We start from the raw sequence: 16,439 nt of genomic DNA on the forward strand, positions 1-16,439 counted from the left end.
ACAGACTGTTCTGATTTTTCTTCCTGCTGAAATCATTTTCAGATAGACTATTCTGATTTTTCTTACTGCTGAAATCATTTTCGTACAGACTTCTGATTTTTCCTGAGCATTCACCCAGTGTTTGTGTTGGTACCTGACTGGCTTTATGCTGGACCACATTTTTCTGTTTTTTGGGAGTTTTTTTTGTCCATTTGGGAGAGTTTGTGCTGTTGCTTTCTGAGCACCTCCTGCTTCCAGCTCTCTGTCAGAGACCCCAGACTGTAACAATTGCCTGAGGTAACCCTGTGGTTTTGCCAAGCATGGATATTTGCAGCTGAAAAAGGAGCAAATCTTGTGTGAAATCAGAAATCTTTGCAGAATGTTGTAGAAAGGAAGCTCTCAGTAGCCAGGTTTGTCCTTGAGTATTGAATTTCTCCTTTGAGTTTACTCTTCTCTCTTGAAAATCAGCTTTCCCTGCAGCCCACCTGGGGTATATCCAGTAATAGGAAATGGAAATTCCTGCAAAATTCCTGGCAAAACTTCTCCCATCTGCCTGGTGATTGTTATGAGCTGTCTTTGATCTGAGCACAGTGATGCTTTTGTCCTCCATGGGTGAATTGATGGATTTCTTTCCAGGAATTTTGTGTTCTGATGAATAAATGATCCTTGAAGTGACAGTTCAGGAGCACTGAGAAACCACACTCAGCCCCTCTCTCCTAGGGCTTTACATCTCTAAATGGATCTTCCTCAGAAAAGTGCCAGATATAACATCCCAAGGTCTCTGGTGGCTCAGAACTGATTTTATTTCTTCTTTTTCTTGCCTGAAGATTGTTGTCAACCAGACTTACAAGAACTTTCATATATTCTCCACCTGGAACTCCTGCTGCTGACTTGTTATTCCCAGGAGCTTTTAAAATTTAATGTTAGATTTCTTAGCAGTGAATTTTAGGAGGCTTTTAAAATCTTATATATCCAAGCTGTGTGCTTCAAGAGAGACTTCAAGAAAGACTTTTTTTCAAAGCCTCACTTAAAAACCTGCCCTTCAGGTGGCTGAAGTGGTTTCAATGGGTTCTTTTCCTCCTCTTTGTTGCAGGCTGCACTCCTAGGAAGTGTGGAAGAGGTGTGACAGATGCTGTCATCACAAGGGAAGAAGCTGAAAGAATTCGTAGGTAATTCTTCTTTTAGCTCCAACTTTTAAAAGCACTGATTTCAATGACAGTGTGCCAATCTGAGGGGTAGGATGGGCGGAGCAGGATGGGTTAGACTGATTAAAAACTGAAATTTTTGTGACTAAAGCCATTTTCCATTTTTACTGTAGTGGAGGCAGTTCTTTCACACAGAATCTGCCTGGCTCTGAGGGGCACGAGCACTTCATAGAAAGAAAGGAAAATGAATTAAATAAGTTTTAAAGGATTTTCACTTGTTTTAAATGCAGAACAAAACAGTGTGAGCCTTATTGCAGCTGTGTGTCTGTCTGGGTAATCCCCAGCAGTCCTCTGGGAAGGGTCTGGTTTTAGGGTATTTTTGGGATTTGTGGAAGGGAGCTGCAAGCTCAGAAATATTCTGCAACTCAAATCCTTCATTTTCATGACAGGCTGGAAAGTTCAGTTTCCAAAACATTGGAGCTGCTGTTAAATCAGTTGGGTTCTACCTGAAGCATCAAACCCCACTCTCTGGGCAGTTACATGGTGTAAATAAGGACATTAAGGAAAAATTAATAAAACTCCAGTTCTCATGTGAGATTATTGTTTTGCCTGCAGAATAGCAGAGAGGGGACTGTCCTTGGGAGGATCTGATGGAGGGGTGAGCAGTGTCCTGTTATTTTCTACATTGTTTTACTGCCAAGGCAAGATTATAAATGCATTTTTTGAGGGCTGAGGTGAGGAGATGGAGATTCTTTCCATCTGTTCAGACTTGGAAAATAATTGATTTGTAAAGTTATTTCTCGTTATTACTTCTGCTAATTCTCATTATTACTTCTCATTATTACTTCTCATTATTACTTCTCATTATTACTTCTCATTATTACTTCTCATTATTACTTCTCATTATTACTTCTGTAACTCTTGACTTTGTAATACAGAATACATTTCCTTGTATTTAATTATTTCTAGCACCTCTCTTGAACTGGTTTTGTCTTCATCTGGAAAGAGTTGCTATAGTAGAACTGTAAAAGTTTCTCTTCTGAAAGTAAATTCCAGTGGTTCACAGCAATGTAAAGATTGGTTTTACAGAGACAAAAAACCCATGTAATGTCTTAAGTAGCCCTTGGAATAATATTCTTTAAAAGAAAATATTTTGAAAGAATCCCACTTCTCTTTAATGAGCACATTCATATTAATTTGTTTCCCCCATCTTTGTTCTCAGAATGTTTTTGTGTGTTAACAGGAACTGTTTAATGAGTATTTGTAAACAGAGCCACTCCTGTGGGCCTCTGCTGAATGAGGACTTTTATTAGCAAAAAAATAAGGGTTTCAGTGGAAAAAAATAAGAATTTATTGTCCTTGTGAATGTGTAAAATACAAACCAAGAAATATCTCTGTTGCTTGGGAAACTTCATTTTGTCCTTTTTTTTTTTTTAAGGGGAGGTAAATGAGAGGGAGGGGAAGCTGCTTCTCTCTCACAGCAATAAAATAAATCTGTTAAAAATCTGATGTCTGTGGAGAGGTGTGGGCTCTGAGCCAAGCCTTCTCACATGTCTCATCATCTGGAAATGTGAGGAAGTTCTTAATCCTCAGGGAAAGGATCATGAAGAAAATGTAATGTTGTATTGATGGATAAATGGGTAAAAACTGAAAGATGTTAGAAACAAGAGCTGCGCAGTGCTTCTGGGAAATTGGGAGAGTCATGGAATGGTTTGGGCTGGGAGGGAGCTGAAATCCCACCCAGTGCCACCCCTGCCATGGCAGGGACACCTCCCGCTGTCCCAGCCTGGCCTTGGGCACTGCCAGGGTCCAGGGGCTGCTCTGGGCACCTGTGCCAGGGCCTCACTGCTCTTGATAGTGGAACCCTGGAAAAAGTTAAAGATAGAATCTAAAATGTTAGGCTTTGTGCTTTCCCAGATCAACTGCACCTGCATAAGCAGTTTGATAAATTATATAATTGTTAGATGTGATGATTGTTTAGTAATTAAATGTAATCATTATATAACCATAAGAAGAATAGTGAGAAACTATGTTGGAAATTCAGAGAGGGGCTAAATTTATGTATACAATTGTAAATTTCAAGTTTTTCTTTTCTTTGCTCGGCTGATTTACGACCGGAGAGAGATAGCTCAGGGACGCCGCTTGTAAGGTTTTCTGTGCTGTTTAGGTGGCCTGGAAAGGCCCAGGGATGGCCTTGAAGAGCCGACGCTTCAAAGGACGAGGAGAGACTTCTGATCTTGTCTCGGTCTTGGTGTTTATTAATTGTTTATCTAAAAGATTTTCTTTCAGCCCAACAGAGGTCTGCACAGCAAGTCAGCCATGGGCACACTGCGAGCCCCCGGGGCGGTCACTTATCATTATACCCGAGTTACGTGTACAATATTTATCATTTCTCCCCAATACCTTCTACCCTTATTAACCGGTGCACTTTTAGTAATAACCAATCCCAAAGTGCCACCACCACCACAGAAGATGGAGGCCAAGAAGAAGAAGAAGAAGAACAGGACACGCCCCAATTCCTCCATCTTACTTCTTTAGACCCCCCTGTACCAAAATCCTAAACCCTGTGTTTTACACTCTAATTAACTTATCCCTTCACCATTCACCCAGTGGAATCCTCCCAGTCCTCATACAGGTGTCGTCTCCTGTGTCGGATCAAAGTCCAGCCACCAGACACTTCTGGCAACATTCCAGGACTCCCGAGCCCCCCAAGGGTGGTCTCGGCCTCTCTGCACCTCCATCCTGGGGTGCTGAGATCCCACATACAATAGAACAATCTAAGTTTAATAATTAACATGAAAGTTATGTAACGATAGAGTATAAAACATGATCATTTTGGATGTATGGTGGGAGTCAGATTTGGGCTGAATATACCCCGATTCCCAGAGCTCTTAATAAAAAGCACCGCATATAATCCCCCGTGATTATGTGTTTTTGAACGCTAACACTCTCACAGGGAAAAATCAGATTCAGGAGAATATGATTTTAATAGGATTTTAAATACACTCTCCTTACCCAGTTTCTAATATTTTGAATGTATTTTAAATAATATTTTAATATGATTTTAAATACATTCTCCCTACCAAGTTTCTAATATTCTTACTACATTTTAAATAATATTTTGAATATCATTTTAAACACACTTTCCTTACCCAGTTTCTAATATTTTTACTACATTTTAAATATTTTTAATATATTTTAGATCACAGTTTTAATACTATTTTAAATACACTCTCCGTACCCAGTTTCTAATATTCTGAATATATTTAGAATAATATTTTAAATACTATTTTAAATATACTCTCCTTACCCAGTTTCTAATATTTTTACTGTATTTCAAATAATATTTTTAATATTATTTAAAATACATTCTCCTTACCCAGTTTCTAATATTTTATTTAAAATCATATTTTAATATTATTTTAAATACACTCTCCTTACCCAGTTTCTAATATTTTTACCGTATTTGAAATATTTTTAATATGATTTAAAATAAATTCTCCTTACCCAGTTTCTAATATTTTTAATATATTTTAAATAGTATTTTGAATATATTTTAAATAATATTTTAATATAATTTTAAATACACTCTCCTTACCCAGTTTCTAATATTTTTAAATATATTTTAAATCACATTTTTAATACTATTTTAAATACACTCTTCCTACCCAGTTTCTAATATTTTGACTATATTTCAAGTAATATTTTTAATATTATTTTAAATAAACTCTCCTTACCCACTTTCTAATATTTCTAACATATTTTAAATAGTATTTTGAATATATTTTAAATAATATTTTAATATGATTTTAAATACACTCTCCTTGCCCAGTTTCTTTTATTCCTGTCCTGCCTTTTTCCTCTTCCTTTCCCCAAGCTTCCAGCCACCTGGAGTAGGTCTGGCTTGTTGCTTTAAATTTCTTGAGTGTTTGGATGATTCTGTCCAATTTTGTCTGCTGTAAGACTAATTCTTCCTTTAAAATATCTCAAAATTACTGCTGCTGTTTAATGATTTTTAATTCTTACTTTAGCCACTTTTTGCTAGTCAGAATAAAACTTGGACAAGTTTCTGTTGGGATTCAGGCTGCATTTTCATTGCCTGGTGTTTCCTCTTAAGCCCTTTGTAAGCAGCATGTCTGGGGTTTTTTTTTGCCTGTCATAGTTGTTACATTTTGAATTCTCAGAAGTGGGTTTGTGTCTGTGTGTTTAGATATAATTTATTCATTTAAAGGTATAAACTTGCAGTTTGTGACTTTGTTTATTCTCTCCTCCCTTTGTTTGCTGCCCTTCCCTGGAGTACTGGAGCACAGCACCAAAACTTGTTTCCTATTCCACCTTTTTATGTTGAGGAAGTCTTGACAAACATCTGAATTATTGAAGCCTCCCTGGGGTCATGCCCCAGTTGTCATGCTGAGCTTTCTTATCTTCCTTTGTGACTTTTCTTTTCCTGGGTTTATATTTATTTATGCAGAGGCACACAGAGTGAAGCTAGAGGGGCCGTGGTAATCTGGTTTAACTTCCTGCAGAATCCAAACAGGAACATTTTCTCCACCAGCAAGCTGCTTTCCCTTCTACATCTGTCTCTGTAAAGAATTTTTGTACTAAAGAAGTTTTATACTCTGTTCCTTATTCATAGAATGGGAATTGAATTCGTTTTCTTGATGTTTGCCTCAGCTTTTTTCTTCTTTGTATAGATAATGATATTAACCTTTTCAACCTTCTGTGATTTTGTAATTCTTCCCTCACTGATATTTCTGCACATCATCTCTGCTGGTGTGAACACTTCAGTCCAGTCCACTTCTTCCAACTGGAGCTTGGGGAGTGAGAAGAAATGTGTAAGAGAAGCATGTGGAAAGAGTTAGAAAGGCAATTTGTTTTTAAATTAAATTAATCTTCTCAGCTGTGTTGTGCTACTTCCTATAATCTACTTTAATATGGTCACAAACATATCTCTGAAGCTACACAGGAGCAGTTTTACTTCTTTTAGCTGTGACTTGGATTTTTGTACAGAACCAGAAACAAACAGATGAAAGTATTTTGTTTCTGAAGCTTGAGTAAAGCTTGATACAAGAGCTGCTCTTGCTGAGATTGTTTCCTGAACAGTGCTCTGGAGCTTTTGGAGAGCAGTGGGAAGGGCAGATCTGAAAAGCTCATGCTGTGTCCACTCCAGTAACTTGCTACTTTATGTATTTTTCAAGGGGTAAATAAGGTTATTTGTGTAAGTTTGTTTAAAAAAAAGTTCTTTTTATCTTTTCTAATAAGAGTTAGTAGGGTTCCTCTGCACAGAGCAATTGAGGCTGCAGAGATTTTCTAAGGGACTGTGATGAGTGTGTTCCCCTGTCACCAGTGTTGTTACTGCTGGGATTTTGTCAGAATGATGTGAATGGTCTGTGGTGCACCCAAACAATGGCAAATTCCAAGATGAGTGCCCAGATATTGACATCAGAGCTGTCATTACTTCAGTGCCAGTCAGGTTAATTAACTGGTGGTCTTTGATATTTCCAGTATAAATAACAAAAAGACTTCTATAAGTTCTATTTTTAAATGTTTTAGAACTGATGCAGATCATGTGTTTTGTGGACTGAAAGGGGCATACAAAAGTGTACTTTATTCAATTTAGAGAAACATTTTAGAATCCTCTCTTCTGGCAAATCTGAATATTAATCTGTGGTGGTGTTCACAGGGGTCCCAGGAAGAAGGAAGAGACAAGAATCTGACTCCATGTTTCAGAAGGCTGATTTATTACTTTATGATATATATTATATTAAAACTATACTAAAATAATAGAAGAAAGGATTTCATCAGAAGGCTAGCTAAGAATAGAATAGGAAGGAATGATAATAAAATCTTGTGGCTGACCAGAGAGTCCGAGCCAGCTGACTGTGATTGGCCATTAATTAGAAACAACCACATGAGACCAATCCCAGATGCACCTGTTGCATTCCACAGCAGCAGATAATCATTGTTTATATTTTATTCCTGAGGCCTCCCAGCTTCTCAGGAGAAAAAGTCCTAAGGAAAGGATTTTTCATGAAATATATCTGTGACATTAATCTTTGCAGCTTGTTGGGAGCTCAGCAGAAGAGTTTGGCTTGAATTGGATGAAGAAATGGATTGAATTTTTGTTTTCACTATGTGGTTTTCTTTTATAGCAGCTTAGAAATTGAGGAAAAGAAAGTTTGGTCCTAGCAAGCCTTGGAATTCTAATTGTACTTTTAAAGAGACTTTTTAATGTCTGTATGAAATATGAGAAGTATACAGGATCTCGTGGTGAAGGAGAAGTTTTAATAACAAATGCAGGGCAAGATAAATATTAGTGCTGCTACTTGAGCACACAAATACTGGAAAATGTGTGTGGAAATGTCTTCAAGAAGGGATCCTGGAGCAGAGTGATTTACCCTGAGCCCATGGGGGAGGCTGGCAATTCCTTGTCAGATCTGCATCTCAGAATTTGCAGTCCTGTGCTTTTTTTTATAATACCTTAATAATCTCTGCAGGGATCTGAGGGAGGTTTCTAGTTGTAAAATAAATGTTGTATTGTGAACCCAACGCTGGAAGCTGCTTTTACTTGGGAGGCTGTGGAAAGTGAGAGGCAACTTGGGACAGTTATTAAAGGTCACAGTTAAATAATGCTAAAACCTTTTCATGCTCGTTTTTCCTTCTTTGTTTCCTTTTCCAGGCATCGATTCTGGACCTGCACTCTGGAGCTCTTTCCCTGGGGAAGCATTTTGTTAATCTGTACAGGTAAAATGAGGCTGTGGCTTCCTGCCTGCTGTCATCCCATCCCTTCCCTGCCCACTGCCTCTTGCAGTGTCTCCAGCCCTGGGCTGGGATTAGTGAGGAGAAATTATGGAACTTGGCTGCATCCACCACAGTTTCCATGTCCACTTAAAGAGCTTTCCTGGCATGAAAAATGATCTTTTATTGAACTGGGCACTTTGAAAGCTGCCGTTATCTTTATTTTTATGTTCTTGCACTGGTTAATCATAGTATTTTTTCACAGTTATAGTTTAGTTTATTCAGCAGTGGAAGAAATCAAATAGCCTGAACCATTAAAAACTTGAATCCATGTGCTTATTTCATGATGTGGGAGGGGATTTTTTTAATGCCTGAGGAATGTCATTACCACTTGCAGCATTTCAATCCTTTAATCTTTTAGCATTTGATCTTTTTTGGACATCATGCTCAAAAGCATTTGTAAGATTTTTTTTTTTTTTTGTTGTCCTCACTTTTTGATTGAGGGTAAGGAGTTTTCTTGTTATTGCTCAGTATGATTCAGCAGCTCCTCTTTTAGACTGTTGTTTAACTTTTCAGGTACTTTGGGGACAAAATTCAAGACATCTTCACAGAAGAGGATTTTGCCTTATACAGGTAAAGATTTCCAATAACTGTTGAATGAGCCACAAACCAGAACTTCTTATGGTTTTGAGTTTTTTGTGGAGTGCAGGCTGGGAGGGGATTGCCCTTTGCATTCATACACTGAATTTTGCAGCTCAAAATAGTAATATCTTAGTAATTTAGAGAACTAACTGACTCAAGGAAGAGAAGTAAAAGGATTTTTTGGTGACTGATAAACAACATCAGCCACGTCAGGACAGTTTTAGGGTGTGAATGTATTTAGGGTGATGGCAGCACCACACATTTCCCTCCTAGCAAGAAGAGCTGCTCCTCTGAGTTCTGTGGGGATTTGGGATGGAAAATCCTCATTTCCTCCTCTTTCACACATTATCCAAGGGGTTGTGTGAGATGAAAGACACACAATTCTGGGCTAGTATTACATCAGGAATTGGGGTTTTTTTGAGGCGGAGTGTAGCAAAACATTAAAAATGGTAAAGCAGGAAGTGGAAGGACTTGAGATGATTCATGTTCTGGCTGGAGAAGCAGCCAGAGGATGAAATAACTCTATAATGGAGCAGCTCTGGCATCTGATGCTTCCAGCTTTGCTGCAGCCCTGCTCATGCACTTAACAAACACAACAAAGCTAACGAGTTCCATGTGGCTGGGGAGGTGTGTGGCCAGAGTTTAGGAACAAGACTAGACACAATAATTCTTTGGTTATGCATTTCAGTTGGTTTCTTATAATTTAAAATGTCCCTGATTTGAATATTTGAACTTTTTTATTTTTTGGTCTTTTTTTTTTTTTTTTTGCCTGTGTGAAGGAATCTGATCTCCCTCTAGTGGTGGAAGGAATGTTGAGTAGCCAAATGGGTTTATTAGTTTTATTAAAATAGTAATTAATTGATAAAATATTAAAATATTGATCACTTAAAGCTTATTTTTATTTAACAGCTGTTTTTAGATGTCGTTGTCTTTGTAGATGAACTTCTTTAAAATGTTTTTACTTGTGATCCCAGTATTGCAAAAATTAGATGATTCCTTGATTATTATTGAACTTTAGATAATTTCTGTTTCACATGAACAGAAGCATTCAATTTTTCAATAATTTTATAACTTTATGCTGTGAGATGAGACAGCAGCTAGGGAATGTCAATATTCCATTGGGGTTTCATGCCAGTATAGGGGATGTTTCAGTGACTGGATGTGAAGCTAATACAAAATATATTATTAAATGCTTCTGTTCCTATTAATGGCAGTGCTTTAGCATGGACTGTAGTACTTTATGGCCTTAATGAATGATTTTATGCTATTTTTAGGAGCGTCTGTCTTCATTACTTCCCCTTCCCTACCAAGGTCACTTTAAAAATACACTCTTGGGAGAAATAACTGAATGTAATTCATGTCTAAGTATTACTGCTTGCAACAATAAATAAACTGAGAAGGCATCCTGAGCCAGGGGCCTGATTTCTGAGCTGTCTCTGTCAAAATTACATTGCTTCAGACTCAATTATGGTTTCTAGGCTGATGCTTTAACCACCATCTGCCAAGCACATTACAGATGTTGCACATAATAAATGAAATGTTTATTCAGAAAGGAGACCTTTAATCAGGGTGTTTGCTGGAAGGGGTGAGTTGAGCAGAAAACAGCACAATCAAAAGATTTATTCCCAAAACCTGACAGCTGATGAAGGCAGAGACAGGAGGAGCAGGGAGGAGCTGTGGCTTTGCTTTGTGTGTGTGTTGTGTGTGTGATTGCTGTTAGAGGAGCCCTTTGCTTTGTCAGCTCCCTGGGCAGTGCTGACAGGTGGGATCATCAGGAGTTGTGTGCATTGAGCTCTGAGTGCTCCTGTCGCCATGGCTCAGTCACACTTTGCTCCTAACTGCATTTTTTGTGTTGGTCTGGCAGAGCCTGTGTCTCACAGAAACTTTTCAGTGGCACTTTCATCTCTTTGTGCTGCTGCTACATTAAACTGGCAGCTTGGCAAGCTGCAAACTTCCTTTCTTTCAAGTTGTGTGTTCCTTGAGCTTCCAACTATACTTCACTTGCTTTTTTTTAAAATTGTCTTCCTCATCAAAAATTTTACATTTTCTTCCTCACCAAAAATTTCTTCCTCTAACTCAAAACAGTGACTGATTGTGGTGGTGCTCACAGGGGTCTCAGGATGAGGGAAGAGATGAGAATGTTGACTCCATGTTTCAGAAGGCTTGATTTATTATTTTATGATATATATTATATTTAAACTATACTAAAAGAGTAGAAGAAAGGATTTCATCAGAAGTCTAGCAAGGAATAATAAAGGAATGGAATGATAATAAAATCTTGTGACTGACCAGAGAGTCTGACACAGCTGACTGTGATTGGCCATTAATTACAAACAACTCTATGAGACCAATCACAGACCCACCTGTTGCATTCCACAGCAGCAGATAATCATTGTTTACATTTTGTTCATGAGGCCTCTCAGCTTCTCAGGAGAAAAAAAAGGAAAGGATTTTTCATAAAAGATGTCTGTGACAACTGTTTTTACAGAATTTGGTGCTCATGTGCTCCTCTCAGGGAGTTCTGCTCTGCCTTTTGGTATTTCCCATTGACTCAGTGCACATGGACAAGGGCTGCTGCTGACAGATGTGGGGAGAGCATGAACTTGGTGCTGAGCATTAATTTGGAGCATTCATTTGGTTGACTGGAGGCTGTTCCTGGGCATTTCTTGCCCCTGAGAGCTCTATTACTGCATCTGCCAGGGTTCACCTCAGCAGCATGAATGAGACAAGAGTTGCTGTGCTTATGAAACTAAATGCTTCTCCAGCATGAAGAAATATTTTCTTTGTAGCCATAATCCTCCAGAACTGTCCCAAGAGTTGTGAAGAGCCAAGAGCAGTGAGGGAAGGGAGGCTCCTGCTGCTTCTGGGTCACAGAGGCTGAGGGATCAGTGTGGCTCTCCCAGTTTTGGGCTCATTCATTCCCTTCTTCTGAGCTGAAATTTGGCTTCTCTTGTCACTTGGTTTAGACATGAAGGGCAATGCTTTTGTCCTTAAGTATTTTGCCAGTAGTTTGTGTTTGGAACAGCAAGGCAGGGAGTGGAATGAAAACCTACAGTCATATTGATAAATGTTGAAATGGCCTGGCCAGCAGAAAACAGACTGTACAGAAGAATGTTTCTAGGCTAAAAAGTGACCTTATTCTATTTTTCAAAGCTGTATTTGTCATATTGAGTAGGACTTTGCATCCTGTTTGGTTTGTAAAACACGCATTGTGCCCAAAACATTGCACATCGGTCTCCAAGAGGAGAGAAGCTTTAACAGAGCCTTATAAACAGCAGACAGCAAACCTTAACAGAAAGCTTTTAAAAGTGAAAAATTAATCATGCTGAAAGAAGAGGGAGGACTCTGCAGAGAGGACAACTGGAGGAATTCAGTTATGTCAAGACTGTGACTGCTTGGGAGGGGATTTATCCCTGGCTGCTGCAGGGGCCAGAATCAGCTGCTCTGCTGTTCGTGGCTGTGAATTCTTCAGCTGCCTTGTTCAAAGCTCTCCATTCACAAAATGAATAATTGCACTTAATGCTTTCTGAGAGCCTTTCCTGCATCCTGCTCCTTGGAAAAAGCAGACAGCAAGATCAGCCTCCCACAGCATGAGAGGAAGGAGCTGTGGGTTCTTTCCTTTTGCAAACTCCACCACTATGTAGCACATGAAACCTCAGCTCCTGCAGCTGTATATATCCCTGAAAATCCTTCTGACTTCATTTGATACTTTGTATATTGCACATGTAAAGTAGCTTGAATTGACCCCTAAAAATGTAAAGTGAGACAGGTTAAAAAATCAAATCTGTGTGTGTTATTTCTATTTCTTGTGAGGGACTAGGTGCGAACAGAATGAATATTTAGTTTTTTTTAGTACTTGTGGATTTTAAGAGATGACTTTCACAGCCTATAGACTGTGAAACACACCACAGGTTTTAATTCTGCCACTTCTTTTTAGTCACCATTTAAGTTCCCTAGAGAAATACCTGGGAAAAACTTCTTGAAGCTTATGCTGAGTGGAGAAATGCAGTGGAAGATACAAACCTACTAATATAATTCCATGCACAACTTCAGAAATATGTTGTCTCTCTTTTTCTTTTTTGTACACTGTAATAGTGTAGTTGTGAAAGACATCTTGCATTCATTTAAAAAAATCTGGTAATAATACCAATACATATGTTGACCAAGAGCCCTGAATTTGATGGTGCCAGGGACTTCACCAGTTGATTTAAAAGCAATTAAAGGTTCTTCAGAGGCAACCCTTTTATGAAGGTACAACTTTACTTTTACCTGCTTTGGATTAAGAATATCTCTGTGAAAGCCTTTAATGTTCCAGCAGTTAACAAACAGTGGGATAGGTGTGGAAATACACAGGAAAACAGAAATTTTCAAACCTAGGCCACAGGAGACAAAGTTTGTGTCCCTTGATAGTCTGACAATTAAAAAAGAAACCCAAAGAAACAAACCCCAACCAAAATCCCTGGGAGGAGGTCCCTTTTCTCTCTCTCTTTTCTCTTTCGCGATCTCTTTTTCTTTTCTTTTTCTTTTCTTTTTCTTTTCTTTTTCTTTTCTTTTTCTTTTCTTTCTCTTTTCTTTCTCTTTTCTTTCTCTTTTCTTTCTCTTTTTCTCCTTTTCTCTTTTTCTCCTTTTCTCTTTTTCTCCTTTTCTCTTTTTCTCCTTTCTCTCTTTTCTCTCTCTTTTCTCTCTCTTTTCTCTCTCTTTTCTCTCTCTTTTCTCTCTCTCTTTCTTCTCTCTTCTTTCTCTCTCTTTTCTCTCTCTTTTCTCTCTCTTTTCTCTCTCTTTTCTCTCTCTTTTCTCTCTCTTTTCTCTCTCTTTTCTCTCTCTTTTCTCTCTCTTTCCTCTCTCTTTCCTCTCTCTTTCCTCTCTCTTTCCTCTCTCTTTCCTCTCTCTTTCCTCTCTCTTTCCTCTCTCTTTCCTCTCTCTTTCCTCTCTCTTTCCTCTCTCTTTCCTCTCTCTTTCCTCTCTCTTTCCTCTCTCTTTCCTCTCTCTTTTCTCTCTCTTTTCTCTCTCTTTTCTCTCTCTTTCCTCTCTCTCTTTCCTCTCTCTCTTTCCTCTCTCTCTTTCCCCTCTCTCCCTCTCTCTCTCTCCTCTCTATCTTTTCTCTCTCTTTTCTCTCTTTCCTCTCTCTCTCTTTCCTCTCTCTCCTCTCTCTCTTTCCCCTCTCTCCTCTCTCTCCTCTCTCTCTTTTCTCTCTCTCCTCTATTCTCAGGCAAAATCAGACATGGCTGTGTGTTCCCACGTTTCTCAGGTGAGGATGAGCAGTGAGTGATGAAGAGCACAGGAGCAGCAGGAGGGAGGTGGCACTGACACCCTGTGTGTTCTTTGCAGGGATGTGAGGCAGAGGATTCAGCAGAGGATTGCTCAGGTGTTTGGGATCAGCTCTTCTGCCTTGTACCTGACCAAGCCAACCTTCTTCTCCAGGATGAACAGCACAGGGGCCAAGACAACACATGATGAGTACTGGCACCCACACGTGGACAAGGTGAGGAGGGCCTGACATGGGATGCAAATATCTGTTATTATTATTATTAAATCACCTTGAAATCATTTTGCATTTAAACAGTCCATCAAACAGGTTTGAAAACCGGTGCTTCAGGGGATGAACCTAATGGGAGATAAGTGAGTTTAAGAAACACAGGCTATTACATCCCATTCATTTTTATTTTCTCTAATTTAGCTTTGTTAGAATTAGTAAACTGTGAGAATGACTAGTCAGGAATCTCTTTTGTCAGAAACACTGATTAAAATGACCTGAATTGCTCTTTCAGCCTGACCTAGAAGGAGCTGTTTCACAGTGGTCAGTTGGTCACTGTTGTTATTGATCTAAGGTTTAATATTTGTATTTCTGCTATATGTGAATTGAAGCTTTTTGTGTTTCAGTGGGGATGTGGGACCTGGTACCCTCTTTCAATAATTTGGTGTTTTGATTCTTTTAACTGCACAGTCTAATTTCTAGGCTTATAGCTTAATACTTGGCATTTCTCAATGGACTTAAATTATTTGGTATTGAGTTTATTTCTGAGTGTCACTGAGTTCAAGCATTCTGTGCAGGACAGTAGAATACCAACAATGGAAGAATCAAAGAAAAGAAAAAAACACCTCACAACCCCAAAAAAATCAACCCAAACAAACAAAAAACCATCTCCACAATACCCACATTTCATGCCTCCAGGATTTATAAATGAGTCACTCTGGAGTCAGGGATTACCCAGAATGGAACCAAATAAAATAATCCCAGCAAATTCCAAGTTATTCCTTAGGGCTCAAGTCTGTAAGTGGGCAGTGTAGCTTGAAGTCTATGACCTGAGACATGAAAAAATCAAACAGAAATATTCCTTGCCTGAAAGTATTTCCTGGGAAAAGCCAGTCTGAGGGAAGTGTCTTCTGTTGGTCACAGCATTGGTGTGAATTCCTGTGTCCTTGTTCATGTGAGCAGAAGCAGCTTAAATTTAGAAAATGTGGTGGTAGTGATGACACAGCTTATGTTTGGAAGCAGAAAGTCCTGCAGGGTGGAATCTGCCAGGTTTTGGGTGCCTCTGGTTTGAAGAGCTGTGATGTAACCAGTGAATAGGAATGGCTCTGGACCAGAGGTGTAGGGATGGTTTTGAAATCCAGATTGTTTTGGTAGGAAATGGCTGCAGGGAGCAAATTGTGCTGGTGGGGTTCACAGAAATTCCGTCATGTCATGCTCAGTTCCTGTGGGTTCTCTGCTTCCTTTTTCTGCCTCTCTTGGGGTCAGGATTGAAGGCACTTGAGATGATAGTTCACTTTCAGACCCAGGTGTTTGTTATTTCTTATCCATGTTACAGTCCCACAGCAGTGAGTTCTGCAGTCCTTCATTAGCAAGGCACAAAATGGTTAACTACCTCTTTTTACAAGATCTTTTAAGACTAAACTATCTAATTAAGAAATAACATCTAAATTATTTTCCTTTTCAACCCACTAACTGATCACTCAAAGCCTGCAATGAGGACTTTTCTGTCCAATTAAAAAACCTCACCCAAACCCATGAAGAAGAAGGAAGAAGGTAAAGAACAACCTGTCTCCACCCTAAAACCTGCATCTTGCTTCATATTTATTTATATATTTTTATTTTTTATATTTTTTCTATATTCTAAAATCCCAAACATTTTTTCCACCCTGTGATATTACACACTTCTAACCAACTCCACACCTGTAATCCCAGTGCTATCACTCAATTTTGGAAGCCTTCTCCACAGCCTCAGGTCAAATGCAGTGTTCTCTTGTGAGTCTGTGCCTTTCAGCACAGAAAGTTTCAAATTCTCAGCATCCAGGGTTCCAACAAATTCCAGGAGATCCTTGGGAAGAAGGAAACTCGTGATTCTGCTTGTGTGAAGTGCAGTGAATTCATTGGTTCTTACAGTTTTTCCACAGTTTCAGAGAATCAGATTTGGCTGCCACAAGGGTGGCAAAAGCAGTATATTTCAACAGTTTATGCTTATTTTCTCCACTCTTTTATTTCAGCCCCCAAAAAAGCCAATTTTAGAATTCCAGACTCTGATTTATTACTATAGTGAGATTTGTGTCTGCCCAAGGCCAGCTTGCCAGAATTCTCTTTATTCTTCTCTGCATGTGTTTTGCATTGGGAAATGAATAAGGTGGTTGGATAAACTCTCAATTAAGTGTTCCCACCTAAATATCTCCTGTAATGTACAAGTTATTTTATCATTTACATGCAAATAAGTTTACATGAAGAGAATTTGTGGAAGCTGCTTTTCTGTCCTGTCATCTTGAGAATGCCTGGACATGATGGACAGCAGGCTGAATGTTTTCCTGGTTTTATCCTTCTCTTTTGTCCATGTTTTATTTATCTTGCAGGCTGTCTGTTCAGGGAGCAGATACATCAATTGATTTGTCTTGGCTTTTTCTAACCCATCTCCTGCTTCAGAAAAAAACCGAAACAAGAAGGAAAAA

At 38.8% G+C, this 16,439-nt stretch overlaps 1 protein-coding gene across 1 annotated transcript in view; it reads left to right on the forward strand.

Annotated features, from left to right (window-relative positions):
* Positions 1 to 16,439, forward strand: part of OGFOD3 (2-oxoglutarate and iron dependent oxygenase domain containing 3) — a 33,956-nt gene that overhangs the window by 4,723 nt on the left and 12,794 nt on the right. Inside the window, exons 3-7 of the mRNA XM_059486065.1 lie at positions 1,073 to 1,148; positions 1,740 to 1,782; positions 7,804 to 7,868; positions 8,439 to 8,495; positions 13,833 to 13,986. Coding sequence (XP_059342048.1) covers positions 1,073 to 1,148; positions 1,740 to 1,782; positions 7,804 to 7,868; positions 8,439 to 8,495; positions 13,833 to 13,986 — 395 coding nt within the window. The remainder of the gene's footprint in view (positions 1 to 1,072; positions 1,149 to 1,739; positions 1,783 to 7,803; positions 7,869 to 8,438; positions 8,496 to 13,832; positions 13,987 to 16,439) is intronic.

The sequence above is a fragment of the Ammospiza nelsoni genome, chromosome 19 (genome assembly GCF_027579445.1).
Source record: "Ammospiza nelsoni isolate bAmmNel1 chromosome 19, bAmmNel1.pri, whole genome shotgun sequence".
Lineage (NCBI taxonomy): Eukaryota > Metazoa > Chordata > Aves > Passeriformes > Passerellidae > Ammospiza > Ammospiza nelsoni.